Raw genomic sequence first — 20,600 nt, forward strand, 5'->3', positions numbered from 1 at the left:
TTGTTTATGACCCCCCAAAATATAGTCAAAATATGATTTCAAAGAAAGCACTGATGTTCATCTCATGAAAAACTAAGATTCACAAAATGAAAAGTTCCAGTAAAATCATCTAAAATTATGTTTATATTACATGAATGATTTGCTGTTTCTCAAAAATAGCATGTAGGAAGTCAGTAATTCTCAAACGTGTAAAGTATTTCCATGTGCTTAAAAAGAAAATTACCCCAAACAAACAATGCTTAAGAATTTTTTTTATTTTTTTTATTTCATTACCATCTGTTTCAGTGTTTTTTTCTTCCATTGGTCCCAATCACCTTCTTTGTTTCTGTTGCCTGCCTATTGCTCATACTAACACTTCTAAAAGAATAAGGCAGCAAAATTAGATATCCAGTTGGGAACTCTAGTCCCAGATGTGACTTGACAATGACACAGTCCAGAGCTAAATGTTTATGGACATAAACTCTTAAAGCAATTAATACTTGCTTGCCTCAATGGAAATGCTAAATACACTACAGTTTGATTTACCTATTCTTAAAGATTATCATTCAATATTCATCAAAGAAAAATAAATTAAGATTATCTGTTCCTTAAGAAAAGCCAGTATTTGGGCAGAATCTGAGAATGACTAAGTTGTGTAGCTCTAAGACAGGGCCCATTCCCACACCCCAAGGTCCACTGGTGCAGAGCTCTGCCCTCACAAGGGTAAATCTTGGTCCATTTGGACCTGATAAACTCTGCTGGCCTCCCTCTTATGACTATCTAAGACTCCACACCACCCCTAAGGTCTGCAGGCACCCAGCGGGTGACAGCTACCCTTCGTGTACCCTGTGACTTTTGCTGAGTGGCCTCAGAATCTGCACTTGAACTGTGTTGGAATTTTTACTACTCTGGTAAACACCACTTGCCCCTACTTGGTGATTTACTGAGAACATACCTCACACAACTCACGCACTGCCAGTGACTCTTTCAAATGATTGAACCTCACAGGTAGTGGGCAGGTGGAGGCAGGCAAAGGCAGATCTCGGGTGCCCTGGGCTTTGTTGACCTGCCCGAGTTCAGAGCTAGTGGAAGTCAAACTGTTGCACAGCTTGACCTTTCCCATGCTGACCCAGGCCCAGAAGGAGCAGCCATAGGCTATGGGTTGCTCTGTAGCTCCAAACAGGTTGCCCAACACCAGTCACAGGCAGAATCTGCCATTGACCTACAACATAGTGCCACCCAAAAGGCCCCAGAACCAACACATCCAGCTCTGGTGTTGTGAGCTTCAGAAAACATCAAAGTAGGTTCCAATTCATTTCATAACTGATGCATGCAAAGGAGATCTCAGCAGGCACCAGACCCTACTGTGGCAAACTCCACTTCTTGTGGCCAGCACCCACCCAGCAGCTCATACACTGTGGTCGGGATGGATCCTCAGAGCCAGCCAGCCTCAGAGTGGACCCCAGGCATGGACAAGCCAAAAACAATCATGACTCAATTACAACAGGAAGGCTTATATAATCTAAACAAGGGATATTCATGAAACAACAATTGATCAAAGAGACTGCACCGCTGGGTCCCACAAGACACCTACTACATAAGGCCACCCTACCGTATGTAGAGGGCAGGAGACATAGCAGATCTATTTGATAATAGAAACAAGCACAGAAAGACAACCAAAATGAGGAGACAAAGAAACATGCCCCAAATGAAAGAACATCAGAAGTTGCCAGAAGAAAAGCTAAATAAAATAAAGGCAAGTAGTTTATCTGATAGAGTTCCAAAAAACTGGTTATAAGAATGATCAAGGTACTTGGTGAGAACTTCAACAAAGAGAGCAAGCATAAAAGAAAAAGAAAAAAACTCCCAGTCAGAAATGAAGACTACAATATCTGAAATTAAGAATACACTAGAGACCCTAACTGCTTGGCTCAGTGGTAGAGCATCAGCCAGCGTGTGGAAGTCCCGGGTTCAATTTCCAGTCAGGGCACACAAAAGAGGCAACCATCTGCTTTTCCACCCTTCACCCTCTTCTCTCTTTTTCTCTCTCTCTTCTCCTCCCACAACCACGGCTTGATTGTTTTGAGTGCACTAGCCCTGGCTCTGAGAATGGCTGGTGCAGCCTCTACCTCAGGTGCTAAAAATAGCTCAATTGTCAGCATGGCCCCAGATAGGCACAGCATTGGCCCCAGACAAAGGCTACCAGTGGATCCCAGGCAGGGCATATGCAGGAGTCTGTCTCTCTGTCTCCTCTCCTCTCACTTAAAAAAAAGAATAGACTAGCAAGAATAGTAGCCTGAATGAAGCAGAGGATGGAACCAGTAATGGAAGACAGGACACCAGAACACATCCAATCAAGAGAAGCAAAAAAAAGAATTTTAAAAATAGAGGATAGACCCTGGTCAGTTGGCTCAGCAGTAGAGCACTGGCCCAGCCTATGGAAATCCTGGGTTGTATTCCCAGTCAGGGCAAACAGGAGAAGCAACCAACTGCTTTTCTACCCCTCCCCCTTCTTTTCCTCTCTCTCCCCCTCCTACAGCCATGGTTCATCTAGGCAAGTTGCCCCAGGTGCTGAGAATGGCACCATGGTCTCATCTAAGGTGCTAAAATAGTTTGGTTGCTGAGCAATGGAGCAATGGCCCCAAATGGGCAGAACATTGCCCCACAGGGAACTTGCTGGGGGGATGTATGTGGGAGTCTGTCGCTCTGCCCCCCTACCCACCTCTCACTTGATTAAATAAATAAATAAATAAGGATAGCTTAGGAAACATTTGAAACAACATGAAGCATAACAACATTTGCATCATACAGGTACCGGAAGGAAAAGGAAGAGAGCAAGGGATTGAGAAACTATTGAAAGAAATAATGACTGAAAAGTTCCCTTACCTGGTCAAGGAAAAATATACCCAAGTCCAGGAAGTTGAGAGTCACAAACAAGATAAACCCAAAGAAGGCCACACCAAGACACATTATAATTAATATAGTAAAGGTTAAAGACAAAGTAGGATTTTTAAAAGCAAAAAGAGAAAAACAGTTACCTAACAGGGGAGCTCCCATGAGACTGGTCAGCTCAGCTGATTTTTCAACAGAAATATTTCAGGGCAAAAAGACTGACATAAAATATTCAAAGTGATGAAAAGTAAAGACCTTCAACCACAACTAGTTTACCCAGCAAGGCTATCTTTTTTTTTTTTTTTTTTTTTTTTTTTTTGGTGAGAGAGAAACAGAGAGAAGGATAGAGAGACAGGAAGAGAGAGAGATGAGAAGCATCATTTCTTCATTGCGACACTTTAGTTGTTCATCAATTGCTTTCTCATATGTGCCTTGACCGGGAAGCTACAGCAGATTAAGTGACCCCTTACTCAAGCCAGCAACCTTAAGCTTAAACTGATGAGCCTTGCTCAAACTAGATGAGCCCGCGCTACAGCTGGCGACCTCGGGGTTTTGAACCTGGCTCCTCTGCATCCAAGTCCAACACTCTATCCACTGTGCCACCGCCTGGTCAATCCCAGCAAGGCTATCCTTTAAAATTATAGGAAAAATTAAGAGCATTCCAGAAATGAAAAAGCTAGTTTATTAGCAACAAGCCAGTATTACAATAAATGTTAAAGGAACTTCTTTAAGAAGAAAAAAAATGTGTGTTCATATCTCAGTGGCACCTTGAGATATGAACAGACCAACAAATTTTTAAGATAAGAGCTGTGACTCGGTCCGTATTTTTGTTAGAGATCCAAGTGAAATTCCAAGATACGAGTCGGAATCAACTGGTCGTGCTTCAGCACTTTTTAATGACACTTGTTTGTCACATTTCCATAATATTTTAAAAGGCAGGCAAAAGCAAACCTCTTTGAATAGATTTTTATTCAAAAGTCCTGCAAGTGAATGTGCCAAAAGTGCAGCCAAAAAGGCAAAAACAGGTGATGATTAAATGAAAAATACGTAATGTTTAGCTTAGGTTAAGTTTAAAGTTAAGAAAGTGCATTTTTTATAATTAAGTTTCTGTGGTTTCATTTTAAGTAAAGAAAGTACAGTTTTAGTTTTGTTTAAAGTAAAGAAAATGAAGTTTTAGTTTACATTTAGTGTTAAGAAAGTGCAGTTTTACTTTTTTTTTTTTTTTGTATTTTTCTGAAGCTGGAAACAGGGAGAGATAGTCAGACAGACTCCCGCATGCGCCCGACCAGGATCCACCCGGCACACCCACCAGGGGGTGACGCTCTGCCCCTCCGGGGCATCACTCTGTTGCGACCAGAGCCACTCTAGCGCCTGGGGCAGAGGCCAAGGTGCCATCCCCAGTGCCCGGGCCATCTTTGCTCCAATGGAGCCTTGGCTGCGGGAGGGGAAGAGAGAGACAGAGAGGAAGGAGGGGGGGAGGGACAGAGAAGCAGATGGGCGCTTCTCCTGTGTGCCCTGGCCGGGAATCAAACCCAGGACTTCTGCACGCCAGGCCGATGCTCTACCACTGAGCCAACCGGCCAGGGCCAAGAAAGTGCAGTTTTAGTTTACATGTCTACAGTGCCTGCATCCTTCCCTCCCTCCTCTTCCTCCTCCACCATTCTCCTCCGTTAACTGCACTCGTCTGTCTCCAAGGTCAGAATAGAGTACTAAATAACACATTTTTCTTTTATTTCATATATTTTATTATGCATTGGTAAAGTACACATGTGTATTTCTTAATTAAAAATGTCTTTTTTCATAATTTAGGATGTTTGGGGATGTTTCACAGGGCTGGAACGGATTAAATCTATTTCAGTTATTTTAAATGGGAGAAATTTGACATATGAGTTGACTGACTTACAAGCTCGGTTACAGAACAAATTAAACTCGTATCTCAAGGTACCACTGTATATAGTTATAAAGAATAAAATGAGCCTGACCAGGCAGTGGCGCAGTGGATAGAGCGTCGGACTGGGATGTGGAGGTTCGAGACCCCAAGGTCGCCAGCTTGAGCATGGGCTCATCTGGTTTGAGCAAAGCTTGGACCCAAGGTCGCTGGCTTGAGCAAGGGAGGCCCACGGTCAAGGCACATATGAGAGAGCAATCAATGAGCAACTAAGGCAGCGGTTCTCAACCTGTGGGTCGCGACCCACAGGTTGAGAACCACTGAACTAAGGTGTTACAACAAAAAACTGATGATTGATTCTTCTCAGCTCTCTCTGTTCCTGTCTGTCTGTCCCTATCTATCCCTCTCTCTGACTCTCTCTCTGTCTCTGTAAAAAATAATAATAAAATAAAAAAATAAAAAAGAATAAAATGAAAATAAACACCTATCAATAATCACTTTAAGTATAAATAGCTTAAATGCTCCAATCAAAAGACATGGGGTAGCTGAATAAGAAAACAAGACCTATATATATGTATTCATATGTATAGAAGACATATATACTGTTTATAAGAGACCCAACTCAGAACAAAAAATACATTCAGACTAAAAGTAAAAAGATGGAAAAAGATATTTCGTGCAAATGAAAAGGAAAAAAAGCTGGGATGGTAATATATATATATCAAATAAAATAGACTTCAAAACAAAGGCCATAACAAGAGACAAGAAAGGACATTACATAATACTAAAGGGATCATTCCAAGAAGAGAATATAACCCTTGTAAACATTTATGCATTCAACATAGGAATACCTAAATAAACAAAGCAAACCTTAAAGGACATAAAGAAAGAGATCAACATTAAAACAGCCATAGTAGGCAATTTCAACATCTCACGGATATATCAATAGATCTTCCAGATAGAGAATTCAGCAAGGAAACAGTGGCCTTAAATGACACACTAGATTAGATGGATTTAATTGATATCTTCAGAGCATTTCACCACAGAGGTAGAATATAGATTCTTTTTAAGTACACGTGGAACATTTTCAGGATAAACATGTTAGAACACAAAACAAGTCTCAATAACAAGTCTCAAGCATTATCTCAGACCACAATGGTATGAAACCAGAAATCAAACACATGCAAAATGCACAAAGACATGAAGGCTAAATAACATGTTAGTAAACAATGAATGGGTTAACAATGAGATAAGGAAGGATCAAAATAAATTGAAATGAATGTAAATGATAATACAACTCAAAATCTATGGGACACAGGCCCTGGCCAGTTGGTTCAGTGGTAGAGCATCGACCCAACATGTGGAAGTCCCAAGTTTGATTCCTTGTAGGGCACACAGGAGAGATATCCATCTGCTCTCCCTCACCCCCTCTTCTGTCTCTCTCTTTTTCTCTCCCCACCTCCTCCCACAGCCATGGTTCAATTGATTAGAGCACACTTGCCCTGGGCACTGAGGATGGCTCCCTTGAGCATCCACCTCAGGCACTAAAAATAGCTCAGTTGCCAGCGACCGCAGATGGACAGATGGGGGTGGCCCGGTCGATCCTGGCCTGGGAAAATGTGGAAGTCTGTCTCACTATCTCCCATCCTCTCACTTAAAATGCTCAGGAAGTGCTGTTCTGTTCTTAACTTACTAAAATATTTTGTTACAAAGAAATGTTGAATTATATCAAAGATTTTTTTCTCCAAAGAAAAAAAGAACTAGATAAACCATTTCCCACATTAAATATCTAATAATCTGAAAAAAATAAAAGAACCAATGGTTTTCAGAAATTAAATTATCAGTCAATACAGGCCTGTGCTCTCTAAGGGAAAGGAAGCAAATACGGTTAGCTTTATATTGTCCTAACACACTGCACCAAAGAGGCCAATTCCAGGCCATGATACATGGAAGGGGGTTCCAAACAAAGCCTGGGCTGTCAGGGTATCTCTAGTTTGCAGGGAAATTACCAGAGAAGAAAATGCTGCACAGACAAAACTCTAAAGCAAGGGTCAGCAAACATTTTCTTTGAAGGGCAGATAAATATTTTAGGCTTTGCAGGCTATATGATCTGTCATAAATACTCAAGTCTGCTATTGAAACACAAAAGCAGACAAAGACAATACACAAATGAATTAGTATGGCTATGTTCCAATAAATCTTTAGTTACAATAACAGGTGGTAGGTGAGACTTGGCTCCAAGTTATAACTTCTATTCTAGAGATGCTAGAGTTATGTCCTTAACTTTTGTTTGGATAAGGATCTGCACGTGAGAAAGTGTGAACTACTCAAGGCCAAGTAAATAACCTGGAAACCAATAGGTCAAGCAATTCCCAAAGTTCATATAGGACCAGAATAATTCATATTTGCAATTAACAAGGTAGAAGGCCTCTCAATCCATGGGTCATCAGGTACAGTCCTCAAAAGAGTATCACCTTGAAAGTAGGGCTAAATTAGCATAGCATTAAAGTCTGTTCTTGTGCGCTCAACAATGCTTAAAAGCAATCTTTGCAATGATCTAACAGATTATTGGTGACTCAACTGTTCCCAAACAAAGTCTGAAAATATTTAATGAAATACCACATATTACCAGGTATTCAAAAACAAGGCAGAAATATATATGCCCCACACCAGGAGGAAACAAATCAATAATAGAAGCAGACACAAATGGCAAAGATGATAAAATTAGCAGACAAAGAGGTCAAAACAGCTATTATAAATACACTCCGTATGGTCAAGAAAGAGAAAAACCATGAAAATGATAAGAGAAATGGAAGGTGTAAAAAAGGTCCAAATGGAACATGTAGAGATTTAAAATACATACTACATAAAATGAAAAATATAACAAGTTAGATAAACAGCAGATTAGAGCTCAGCAAAGATTAGTGAACTTAAAGGCACATCAACAGTAGCTACTCAAAGCACACAAAAAAATAACTTAAAATAACAAACAAAGCATTGATGAACTGTGTAACAATATCAAGCAGTATAACTAACAGGTAATTAAAACCACAGAGGAAAAAGGGGAGTAAACAATAGGAAAATATATGAAGAAATATTTTTCCAAATTTGATGAAGGTAAATTTAAATCCAACCATATAAATAACTGCCTTAAAACGATAAAGGGAGATTGTCCGATTTAGTGAAAAAGCAAGATCCAAGAGTATGTATGCTCTTTTTTTTTTTTTTTTTTTTGTATTTTTCTGAAGCTGGAAACGGGGAGACAGTCAGACAGACTCTCGCATGCGCCCGACCAGGATCCACCCGGCACGCCCACCACACTCTGCCCACCAGGGGGCGATGCTCTGCCCCTCTGGGGCGTCCCTCTGTTGCGGCCAGAGCCACTCTAGCGCCTGGGGCAGAGGCCAAGGAGCCATCCCCAGTGCCCGGGCCAACTTTGTTTCAATGGAGCCTCGGCTGCGGGAGGGGAAGAGAGAGACAGAGAGGAAGGAGAGGGGAAGGGGTGGAGAAGCAGATGGGCGCTTCTCCTGTGTGCCCTGGCCGGGAATCGAACCCAGGACTTCTGCACGCCAGGCCGACGCTCTACCACTGAGCCAACCGGCCAGGGCCGAGTATGTATGCTCTTTAAGAAAGCAACTCATACCATCAAAACACTAACCAAAGAAAGCTCGAGTGGCTTATGTTAACATATGAAAAAGTAGTAGTTAGAACAAAGAGTATTACTAGAAATAAAGAGATATATTTCATAATAATAAAGATGTCAAAGGATCAAAATTATGTAACAAACCTATACATCTATGCAACTAAAAACAGAGCTTGAAAAGATATGCACAAAATTGACTTTATAATCCACAATTATACTGATTTCAATGCTGCCTTCTCAGTAACCAAAATAAAAAATGAAATCAATAAGGAAACAGAAGACTTAACAATATCAATTACAGAACACTCTGCACAAAAGCACACTACAAATTCTCTCCAAGTTCACAAAAAACATCAAGAAAGAGAAAAAAATCTCAATACATCAAAGATGTTTGAAACCATAAAAAGTATGTTCTCTCACTATAATAGACTTCAACTAGTAATCAACTAGTAGCAATAGGTACTTAGAAAATCTGAAAATATTTGAAAATTAAACAACACATTGTGTGTGTGTGTGTGTGTCAGAGACAGAGAGAGGGACAGATAAGGATAGAGAGACAGACAGACAGAAAGGGAGAGATGAGAAGCACCAATTCTTCGTTGTGGCACCTTAGTTATTTATTGATTGATTCTCATATGTGCCTTGACTGGGGGGTGGGGCACAGCAGACCCAATGACCCCTTGCTCGAGCCAGCGACCTTGGGCTAAAGCTGGTGAGCTTTGCTCAATCCAGATGAGCCCGCCCTCAAGCTGGTGAGCTCAGGGTTTCGAAACTGGGTCCTCCGCATCCCAGTTCAACACTTTATCCACTGCGCCTGGTCAGGCACAACACATGTTTAAATAACCCAAGGGTCAAGCAAAAAAATCAAAAATAAAATTACACAATAATTTGAACTAAATGAAAATGAAAACACTACTGTGATGGCCACCTGAATGCACTGCTCAGCTCTCCCACTGCATAAGTAAGTGGACCAAATCCCCAGCTGCTGCACTCCCAAATCCATCTTCACATGTGCGCCCCGTCCATGATTTCCACAGGCTGCTTCTAGCCAAAGTCTGAGTGAGGCAGGAATACCAGGGCAATTTCATACGTAGGAGATGCAAGACTTTTCTCCTAGAAAACTTTGCCACAAGGATTCCCCACATGCATGGTAGCATGCAACACTTCTATCCAACCTAAATTCTTTCTTCATCCGGGATCAAGTTACATCACAGTCTGATGATGCTCTTGGCCTCCTGTAGCTGCCTCCCCATTTTCTCTCACAGGTATTTTCCCTAACACATTTACTGCACATTTAAACTTGTCTTAGTAACTATTTCCAAAGGACTCAAATTATCAAGACAACATGTCAAAATGTGTTAGATGCAAAAAATGGTCAAAACATTTATGCTTTTAAATGTCAATAATAAAGTATCAGAAAGACCTCAAATCAATCATCTAAGATTCTACAATTAAGGAGAATAAAGGAAATAAGAGCAAATATATGTGGAATAAAAAATAGAAAATCAGTAAAATAAAAAACATTCTTTGAACAGCATTTAGATTTTCATCTATTTTATGTCAATCTCCATATTCAATAAATATTAATAAATCTACATAAAAACTTTGTCATTCGATATTTCACCTGAAATTTGCCCTGAACCTAATGCTGAATTTTGTCATAATAATAAATAATAATTAGTATTCTATCACATATTATTATATAAATCTCAACATGCATTAAAGTGGATCACATACCTCACACCATACCAAAAAATAAGTAAGCCAATCAACTCGACAGATAATAGAAAAATAAAACAATCAAGACACCCATAAGAGAGTAGAAAAAAGAAGTCACAGTGTGACAAAAATCATTTAAAACACATATGACTAATAAAAGGCTTAAAACCAGAATATGTAATGAACTTCTACATAAGAGCAAGAGTGTTGAACATATATTTCACAAAAATAAGATAGCCCATGCTCAACCTCATTAGTGATCAGTGATGTGAAATGCAAATTGTTTTACTCAATCATTTTTTTTAAGAGAAACAGACACATCAAGCTGCTTCTATATGTGCCCTGACTGGGGAATCGAACCAGTAACCTCCACACTCCAGGACAACACTCCAACCAACCAAGCCATCTGGCCAAGGTGAAATGTATTGCAGATTAAAATCATAGAACATTATTAAATGTCCAACAGAATAGTTCAACTGTAAAGGACAGAACATCACAAATCTTGACAAAAGCATGGAATAACAAGAACACTGCTCATAAACGTACAATTAGTAAAAACCACTGTGGAAAACAATTGGCAGTGTCTCCTAATGTGAACTTACATATTCACTATGATCTAGTAACTCTACTCTTAGATAGTTAGCAAAAAAAAATTATGTATATATGCATCAAGAAACATATATTAAAATGTTAGCATAATTTGTAATACCAAAAACTCAAAGAAATCCTACATGGAGTACTGAACCCAGGACACACCTCACCCTCCAGACACCAAAATCCACAGATGCTCAGTCTCCTAAATAAAATGGCATAGCTCAACACACATAGTCAGCCCTCTGCATCCACAGACCCCCAACCATGGATCAAAAACACAACTGACAGCCCTGGCTGGATAGCTCAGTTGGTTAGAGCATTGTCCCAAAGCACAAAGGTTGCAGTTTGATCCCCCATCAGGGCACATACAGGAAGAGATTGCTGTTCCTGTCTCTCACTCCCTCCCATCCCCTCTCTCTAAAATCAATAAAATAAACACTTAAATAAAAACACATTACAGGCATCTATCGAAATAAATCCACATATAAGTGGATCTGTGCAGTTCAAACCCCTGTTGTTCAAGGGTCAAGTATATATTCCTGCAATGGAACATTAACTAGTGATGAAAATTTTAAAAAATATAGCCATATGCAAAAATATGGATGAATCTCACAAATATAACGTGAACAAATATAAGCAAACACTATAATCTCACAAATATAAGCAAACACTAATCAGTTTAAGACATATATGCTTAGATGTTAATGTTATTTATAAGACTCAGGAAAAAACTGCTATAAAAAAAAGAATGACTACTTTTGGGAAAAGGAATCGGGTGCTGACCAGGTAAGAGAGGTCAAGAAGAGGGTTTCCAGAGCATTGACAATACTTCTTTTCTTTTACCTGACTGATGGTTACACAGATATGCATTTGATAACTCACTGAGCTGTGTGATTTGATTCTGTGCAGTTCTGTATGTATATACATTACATTTCACAAAACAAAAGGTTGTAAGAGAGAGAGGAAAAGAAGAAGGAAGAAAATAATAGTCACAACGCTTTCTAGTAAGAGATCTAATGTATTAAGTTAAATGCTAGGTCAAATGAAATACTGATGGCAAATAAGCTCATTAAAAAATGTTCAACAGCCCTGGCCAGTTGGCTCAGCAGTAGAGCGTCGGCCTAGCGTGCGGAGGACCCGGGTTCGATTCCCGGCCAGGGCACACAGGAGAAGCGCCCATTTGCTTCTCCACCCCTCCGCCGCGCTTTCCTCTCTGTCTCTCTCTTCCCCTCCCACAGCCAAGGCTCCATTGGAGCAAAGATGGCCCGGGCGCTGGGGATGGCTCTGTGGCCTCTGCCCCAGGTGCTAGAGTGGCTCTGGTCGCAACATGGCGACGCCCAGGATGGGCAGAGCATCGCCCCCTGGTGGGCAGAGCGTCGCCCCTGGTGGGCGTGCCAGGTGGATCCCGGTCGGGCGCATGCGGGAGTCTGTCTGACTGTCTCTCCCTGTTTCCAGCTTCAGAAAAATGAAAAAAAAAAAAAGTTCAACATTATTAGTCATCAGGGAAGTGCAAATGATCTGAGATGCCACTATCACCTTGTTAGAATGCCTAAAGTATTTTTAAAACTCATAATGCTGAGTTTCACCAAGGATGCAGAGCAACTGAAACACTCAGACAACGCTGAGGGGAGTGCAAATTGGTGCAGCCACTTTGAAAAACAGTTTGGCAGTTTCTTACAAAGCTAAACATACCCTTACCATAGAAATCACCAATCTCATTCTTAATATTTACCCAAGAGAAATGAAAACTTAAGTACACACACAATTGTATGCAAAGTTTACAGAAGCTTTATTCATAATCACACAAAAAAAGGAAACGATCCAAATGTCCTTCAACTGATGAATGGATAAAGAAACTGGTAAGCCATACAATGGTACATTACTCAACAAAAAGGAACAAGTGTAAATACATGCAACAACATGAATGGTCTCCAATGTGTGTTGTTAAACTAGCATAGCTAGACCTAAAAGAATAGATCATCAGCTGCTGGGGGGCGTGGGGAATGTGCAGGGCTGATTATGAAGTGGTAGCCCAGGGAATTCTGAGGAGTGATGGAACTGCTCTATATTATGACTGTGTGGCAGATACACAACTGCATTTATCAAGGCCCTGTACATCACGGGAATGACCTTTGCTGTATGTGAATTTAAGAATAAATTTTAAAAACTTTAAAACAAAACAAAACACCATAGTCACAGCAATTCTACAGATTTAAATTCCACAGATTTATCAAAATGCCAAATTTATCATAAAATTCCCTCAAATTCAAAAATTCTAAAAATATTACCTAATTATACATTGTGTGTGTGTGTGTGTGTGTGTGTGTGTGTGTGTAATCCTCAAAATAATCATAAAAAGTGAAACATATCTCAACTTTACCAATGAGGAAATACGCTTAGAAAGAATAAAGTAAAATCTTAGCCGTGGAAATATATCTAGTAAATGGTGAAGCTGAAGTTTAATACAATTATAGCTGAGTCTTTTTATGCCCATTTTCTTCCCGCTATATTATATGGCCTCCTAATTCAAAAGCTTTGATAGCTCCTTAATTACTAGTGTTTTTCTTTGTATTTGAAGATGTGTTAATACTTCCTACATTTGTAAGCTTAAAACTAATCATATTTTATACCCACATACCCATAAATCAAATAATTCTGACTGCTTTCTCCCATCCCTTGTATTATCAGTCATTCATTCCACTTTTAGATAAGCATGTATGTGTGTATATAAGCATATATATATATATATTCAAACTTACATAAGCAAACATAGCCAAATACAGTGTTGCTATTATCTTAAACAAACTGTTATCTGTTAGAACAATTAAAAAAAAAAAAGTTTTTATTTTAACATTTCTTCCCTGATGCTCTTCCTTTATATAGATCTGTTTCTGACCTACATCACTTTCCTTGTCTCTAAAGAACTTCTTTTAATGTTTCTTGTAAGAAAGGTCTACTGGCGGCCTGGCCGGTTGGCTCAGCGGTAGAGCGTCGGCCTAGCGTGCGGAGGACCCGGGTTCGATTCCCGGCCAGGGCACACAGGAGAAGCGCCCATTTGCTTCTCCACCCCTCCGCCACGCCTTCCTCTCTGTCTCTCTCTTCCCCTCCCGCAGCCAAGGCTCCATTGGAGCAAAGATGGCCCGGGCACTGGGGATGGCTCTGTGGCCTCTGCCCCAGGTGCTAGAGTGGCTCTGGTTGCAACATGGCGATGCCCAGGATGGGCAGAGCATCGCCCCCTGGTGGGCAGAGCGTCGCCCCATGGTGGGCAGAGCATCGCCCCTGGTGGGCGTGCCGGGTGGATCCCGGTGGGGCACATGCGGGAGTCTGTCTGACTGTCTCTCCCTGTTTCCAGCTTCAGAAAAATGCAAAAAAAAAAAAGAAAGGTCTACTGGCAAAAACATTCCCTCGATTTTGTCTAACAATCTTTATTTCCCCTTCACTTTTAAAGGATAATTTTGCAGGGTACACTATTCTAGGTTCACAGCTTTTTTCTCTCAACACCTTAAATATGTCACTCTCCTCTCCTCTTGCGTACGTGGTTTCTGAAGAGAAGCCAGGTACAATTTTTACTTTGCTCCTCTTCAGGTATGGTGCTTCCTCTCCTTCTGGCTTCTTCGGGACTTTCTCTGTCTTCAACTTTTTGTAACTTAAACTGATATGCATTTGGCATTTATCCTACTTTACGTTCTCTGAGCTTCCTGGATCTCTGGTATGGTATCTAATGTTAATTTGGGGAAGTTCCCAAGTCATTATTATTTCAAATATTCCTCCTGTTCCTTCCTTTCTTCCTTTTCTGGTAGCCCCATTACACATATGTTGTACCTTTTGTAGTTGTCCCAAAGTCCTTGGATAGTCTGTCCTGGGTCCATTTTTTGGTTCTTGGTTTTTGTCTTTTTCTCTTTGGTTTTCAGTTTTCAAGGATTTCATTGATATATCCTTCCTCAAAGGTTCTTTCCTCAGCTGGGCCCAGTCCAATAATAAGCCCAAAAAGGCATTCTTGATTTTTGTTAAAGTGTTTTATTTTCTCTAGCATTACTTTTTGGTTCTTTCTTAGAATCTCTATCTGTTCATATTGCCCATCTGCTCCTGAATATTTTCTACTTTATCTATTAGTATGCTTAGCATCTTGATCATGGTTGTTTTGCATTCTCAGGCTGATAATTCCAACATCCCCGTCATATCTAAGTCTGGTTCTGATGTTTGCTCTATCTCTTCCAACTGTGTTTTCTCCCTTTTAGTATGTCCCATAATCTTTTCTTGATACCAGGCATGATGTACTAGGTAAAAAGAACTGCTGTAAATAAGCCTTTAGCAACGTGGTGGTACGGTGTGGGGCATGACTGAGCAATTTATACTCATATGATTAGGTCTCAGTCTTTCAGAAGGCTTGTGCTCTGGATGTGAACTTCACACATCTTCCTCCTCTTAGGTGGGGCAGGATGGCAAGAGTGGTCTGAAGTTGCGTGTTTCCTTTTTCCCACAGGGAAGGTCTGAGCAGCTAGAGTTGGGTATTTCCCTTCCCCTGCATCAGTTAGGCTCTAATAAAACTCTAGCAGGTTAGGTTCTAGTGAAACAGTTTTTCCTGAGGGCAGGCCTTGTGAAGAAAAACAGAATACTCTGGCATATTTCAAAATGCTTCCTTTTCCCCTTCATCATCTCTCAATATCCACTAAAAGAACCCAGTAGACATAAGAGGTAAAAACAAGCGTGGGGCCCTCCAACATCTGGTGCCCCCTGGAGTTTTTAACTTTCAAGAGTTGTCCACACTGAGCCTCCACAATTTGTCAATTAGAGTTCCGTTTCCCTTCACTACCACTGATTCCCTTACAAGGCTGCTGTGCTAGTAAGCTGTGATTCTGTGTATTGTCTGCCAGTCTCTCTTTTATTTTTTATTTTTTAAATTTTATGTATTGATTTGAGAGAGAGAAAAAGAGAAACACTGATTTGTTGTTCCACTTAACTGTGCACTCAATGGTTGATTCTTGTATGTGCCCTGACCAGGGATCAAACCTACAACTTTGGCATATAGGGATGACGTTTCAACCAACTAAATTACCTGGCCAGGGCACGGTATCTCCAATTTTAAGGGCAATGACCTTTAAGTGACCTCTCCTCACTTGTAGATCTAAGAAAAGTTGTTTTTCAATGTGAGGATGGAGTGGCAATTTCCAGGCTTTACTTGTGAGGATGTAGTAGCAACTTCCAAACTTCTTACGTTCCATACCAGAAACCAGAAGTCTGAATTTTCTTTTAAGGTTTTCTTAGAAAACACACACAAATCATTATTATATACAACAAAATTGCGTTGCATACTTTGAAAATTATTTATTAGCTTTTCCTTTCCTCATATGCTTTGCATATTCATATTTCTAGACACCTAGCCTAGATCAGACATTGGATTTAAACATCTAAACCTTTCAGTTTCTCTGCAGAAGTCAATATAAAATCATAAAGTGCAATCCTTGAAATATATCTTCCAAACAAGCAATTAAAACATGGCTTACCATTTTGATGCCTGTGGAAAATGTCACTGGTTTGATAGGTTTGGGTTTCTCAAGCTGCATTTCCAATTGGGTAGATCTATCTTTATGCTGAGCCAAAAGCAGAGCAACAGGGAGATCAGAGCTCTCCTGTAAGAAAAGTTAATGTGTAATATAAAAGTTAAAAAGAAAAAACTTAAAGAGCAACAGGTCTATTATTTTAAATTATGCCTTTCCATAAGCATTTGATGTCAATGTAAATATTCACTTTATGGAGAACACTTTACAAAAAATTTTAACATTCCATAATAAGAAAAGGCTGTTTTACACTCATAAATCAAAACCTGCAAAAAATTATTTTTATAAAATCCACATTAAAGAAAATATAATAGGGTCCTATTTCACCTAGCAATGCCAACCACATTAAAATAAAAAAAAATTAGAAGCTAATCACAAAAACAGTAGTACAAAGTACCATAACTTAGATCAGATGTTTATCTAAGACATATTCTTTTTACCAGTGAATTCAGACCAGTTTGAAATTGTTTCCCATTAGATTTCACCTGAGGCTGTTTGGAAATGATCCTTGTTCTGTTTTGCACAATGGAATGATTGTTAAGTACAACCAAAAGTAAATGTATTTTCTCTTTTGCAATTTTTAAAAATGAAGTTTAAATTTTTTAATTAACAAAATGATAGTAAACGTCTTTAATATCTATGTTGACAGTAAATCAGAGCCACTATTTACACAAATATGTACACACACATATTAATAGCACAAGCAAATTACTAACTAATTCTTATATGCAGGCTGTTATTTATCCTGTTTAACATAAAATCCTCTTACATGTTTAAAGTGCTGCGGAGCTAAAGTCTAAACTAAATGACATCCAGACTTTCTCCTTTCTGAGTTGTCAGCTGAGTAAGAACACAGAAACATATGCAGAGGGAAGCCATGAAGGAAAGGGTCTCTCTCTCTCTCTCACACACACACACACACACACACACTCACACTACTTTCTATATTTGTAAACAATAAAAAGGGGCACAAATGCATTTCTACCTCCTATATCAAGGTTGTTTATAAAAATAAATGTATTTTTCAAATGGCCTACAAATTTTTAAAATAGTAACTACCCATAATTTAATATTGAAAAAAAAAGAACTATAGTCTAACATTTCATAATATACAGGTAAACATATAGCAGAATCTAATTTCCTCTCTAAATCTAACAACTTTAATAATATGTTTAGGCACAAATATGACTAATGAATATAGTTAAAGGAATTGTTTTAAGGTTCTAGTACAGAAGTAATTCAAGTAACAAGCCAAATTTATTTCAACAGAATTGTTCTAGAATAAATCTTTACCTCAAGACTTTGTAACGCATAGAAGTGCTCTGCAAGAGCAACATGAGGAAGATCAAATCTTTTAAAAGTAAAAGGAAGAACCCGTTTTATTATAAAATAGACCTTTATTAAAGAGCAAGCTCCTTGCGACCTGGCTTTAGCAATAATGGAGAAGGAATGAAATATATTTTGAGAATATACTTGAATACTTTCCACATTCTACAACAAAGCATTAGTAACGCATTAGTAACAGCACTGCAATGAATTCCTGCAGCTATTCTAGATTTTCATTAATAATTTTATAAAGAAAAGTAAAATTATAGGACACTTAAAATAGGTTGTGACTCAAAATATCTCTTTAAAAGTTATTACTATCTTTTCATATGTAAAAAACTAACAGAAGAAAAACTAGTTTCCTTGGCTAAAAGGTTAAAAACATTGCTTCCCAATGTATATCATAAATGAATTCAAATGCTCTTACATACCTGGTATTGACTCTTAAAAAGTTCTTGTGTAAAAGCAAGACAATGTACTCACTTCAAAAACCTGCTAATCAATACTTTGGCCTCGTTTCACTTGCACAAAAAAGGACCTAACTATTAAAAAGTGTCTTGGTAAAACAGCTGAAATTTAGTAAGAATAAACTTTCTAGGAATCTAAAAGTAATTCTGATACTACAGCATACAATTTACCTCAACTCCGCTTTACTCCACTTTAGCACTCAAAACTCTGGAGACTGAAAATCGTGAATGTGAACTAGAAATCAAGAGGAGCTCTAACAACAACAAAAGAAATCTATAGAGTAAAATAAACTATGGGAAACATACATCCTCTTGGGAATACATAAAATGCAGATTCAGTCCTTCAAATTATTTCATTCTTCTTAGTTTACCATTTTACCTTAAAAGGTTCCCTAACCTACATTAATTGCCTGAAGGTACCTTGTTTAATACTTAAAAAAAATTTAATAAGACTGCCTGTAATACTCATTAAAAGCTTTATAATGACCATTTTTAAAAGATTATTTTAACTGACTTTAAGCAAGCCATCTGGCAAAAAAATATTTCTAATAAAAATCAGCTACTGCTTTTGACAGCAATATTAGCCCATACAAAATTTCAGACATAAACTGAAGAGAATTTTCAAACAGGAATATAAAAAGATTTACTAACTCATGACCTGCCTTGAAAATCTTTTTCCAAAGTGTTCAAAAAAGACCAAAAAAACCTGAATTTACAGTTAGGATTAAATAAATGGGCTTTTTAGGCAACATTATGGTTAATACTAAACCATAAACATTAAGAACAAAACATTAAAATCCTGTCATCTACAGTATAATGCAATGCCAATGCTTTGCAAAAGGTTAAAATGTGACTTTTAGCACAAGGACCAAACCCAAAACAAGAAGGAAAAATTCTAATAAGTAAATTAGATCCAGAGAATAATCCTAAAATTTAAGCTTCTAGACATATTTACAAATGTCAATGCTATATTTTTTATAAAGTGTAACTCATTAATATATATTTAAAAAGAAATACAATGTATTCTTTTACTTAATAAGGTTTCATGAGGATAAAAAGAAATTTAATAAATTCTTTCAATTAGTCAATAAGGACTAAATGTTAATATTTTAACAAAAAAATTTAATAAATATTCAAAAATTAAAGTAACAAAGAATCTTTAGAAATCAATTTTAAAATGGAAACCAGAAATTCAAACTTCATTGGTATTCTAAACCAATATGTTGTAATTAATTGTTCTAATGAATACAGTAAATTGCTAAGGATTATTTAACCACCATGTTACATGATCTAAACAGTGAAGAAAGTATGTGCAGTAATGACTTGCAGGTGAAGAAAACAGGAAGTGGGGGGTGGTCTCACAAAAACCAATATTAACTCCAGATTATACACAATGTACAACACTGCCAGTTTCACATATTGTTTCATGCCCCGTGGAATAAAAGGAGCTCCATGCCAACAGCAACTCAGTGAGGCAGCAAAACTTAGTATGTTGAAGACTAAAAGAATATGCAAGTATAATTTGCTATGCAAAGCTAGCTAACCCCAAAATAAAATCTAAGATCTCTGTATATTAGATGACATATTTTTTAAATGTTAAAAAATGTATTTTCATCTTATATCTACGTTCTGTATTTATAATTAATTTAAATGACAGCATAGAAGCATTACCAAAGACAAGTGCATTCCTCTTTGCATAAATGAGGGAAAAGAACCTTTCAATAAATAATTACAACATCAATATTTACAAATTAACTTACTAAAATCTTTAAGTTCTCACAAAATATATGTCCACGAAAACTGTGAAACACAACGTGCCATTTCACATGTTAAAGCCTCATATGCCCCTCAATAGTTTCAGGAAAAATTAATGGAAGTTGCTAATGATACCATATTCTACTTTACATGCCATTGTCCTTACTTTTAAAATCAATTTACATTCCACTCAGAGTACCGCCTGACGAGGCGGTGGTGCAGTGGATAGAGCGTTGGACTGGGATGCGGAGGGACTCAGGTTCGAGACCTCAATGTCACCAGCTTGAGCACTGGCTCATCTGGTTTGAGCAAAGCTCACCAGCTTGGACCCAAGGTCGCTGGCTCAAGCAAGGGGTTACTCGGTCTGCTGAAGGCCCGCGGTCAAGGCACATATGAGAAAGCAATCAATGAACAACTAAGGTGTCGCAACGAAAAAACTGATGTTTCTCGTCTCTCTCTGTTCCTGTCTGTCCCTATCTATCCCTCTCTCTGACTCTCTTTGTAAAAAAAATAAAATAAAGTACCATAAGATTTATGAAAAGCATTTTCTGTCTAAGCACCCTTAATACCCTTATCCTTACTTTTCCTTTACTTTCTCACCTATCTCTAATCTAAATAATCTTGCTTTTCTCTTTTTATTCTTGATTAAAAACTGGCTTAAAAGCTTTTGGGGCAAGCACAATAGAACAATATACATTTACACAATTACCTGATCATAGAATAACAAACTGTATATCAACTAAACTGAGGAGTTAAATGTTTAAACACCCCATGAAAAT

The 20,600-nt window shown here is 38.4% G+C and overlaps 1 protein-coding gene across 1 annotated transcript in view; it reads right to left on the reverse strand.

Moving 5' to 3' along the window:
* Positions 1–20,600, reverse strand: part of MNAT1 (MNAT1 component of CDK activating kinase) — a 255,821-nt gene that overhangs the window by 113,256 nt on the left and 121,965 nt on the right. The window contains exon 6 of the mRNA XM_066274524.1: positions 16,220–16,345. Coding sequence (XP_066130621.1) covers positions 16,220–16,345 — 126 coding nt within the window. The remainder of the gene's footprint in view (positions 1–16,219; positions 16,346–20,600) is intronic.

Source organism: Saccopteryx bilineata, chromosome 4, assembly GCF_036850765.1.
Source record: "Saccopteryx bilineata isolate mSacBil1 chromosome 4, mSacBil1_pri_phased_curated, whole genome shotgun sequence".
NCBI classification, from domain to species: Eukaryota; Metazoa; Chordata; class Mammalia; order Chiroptera; family Emballonuridae; genus Saccopteryx; species Saccopteryx bilineata.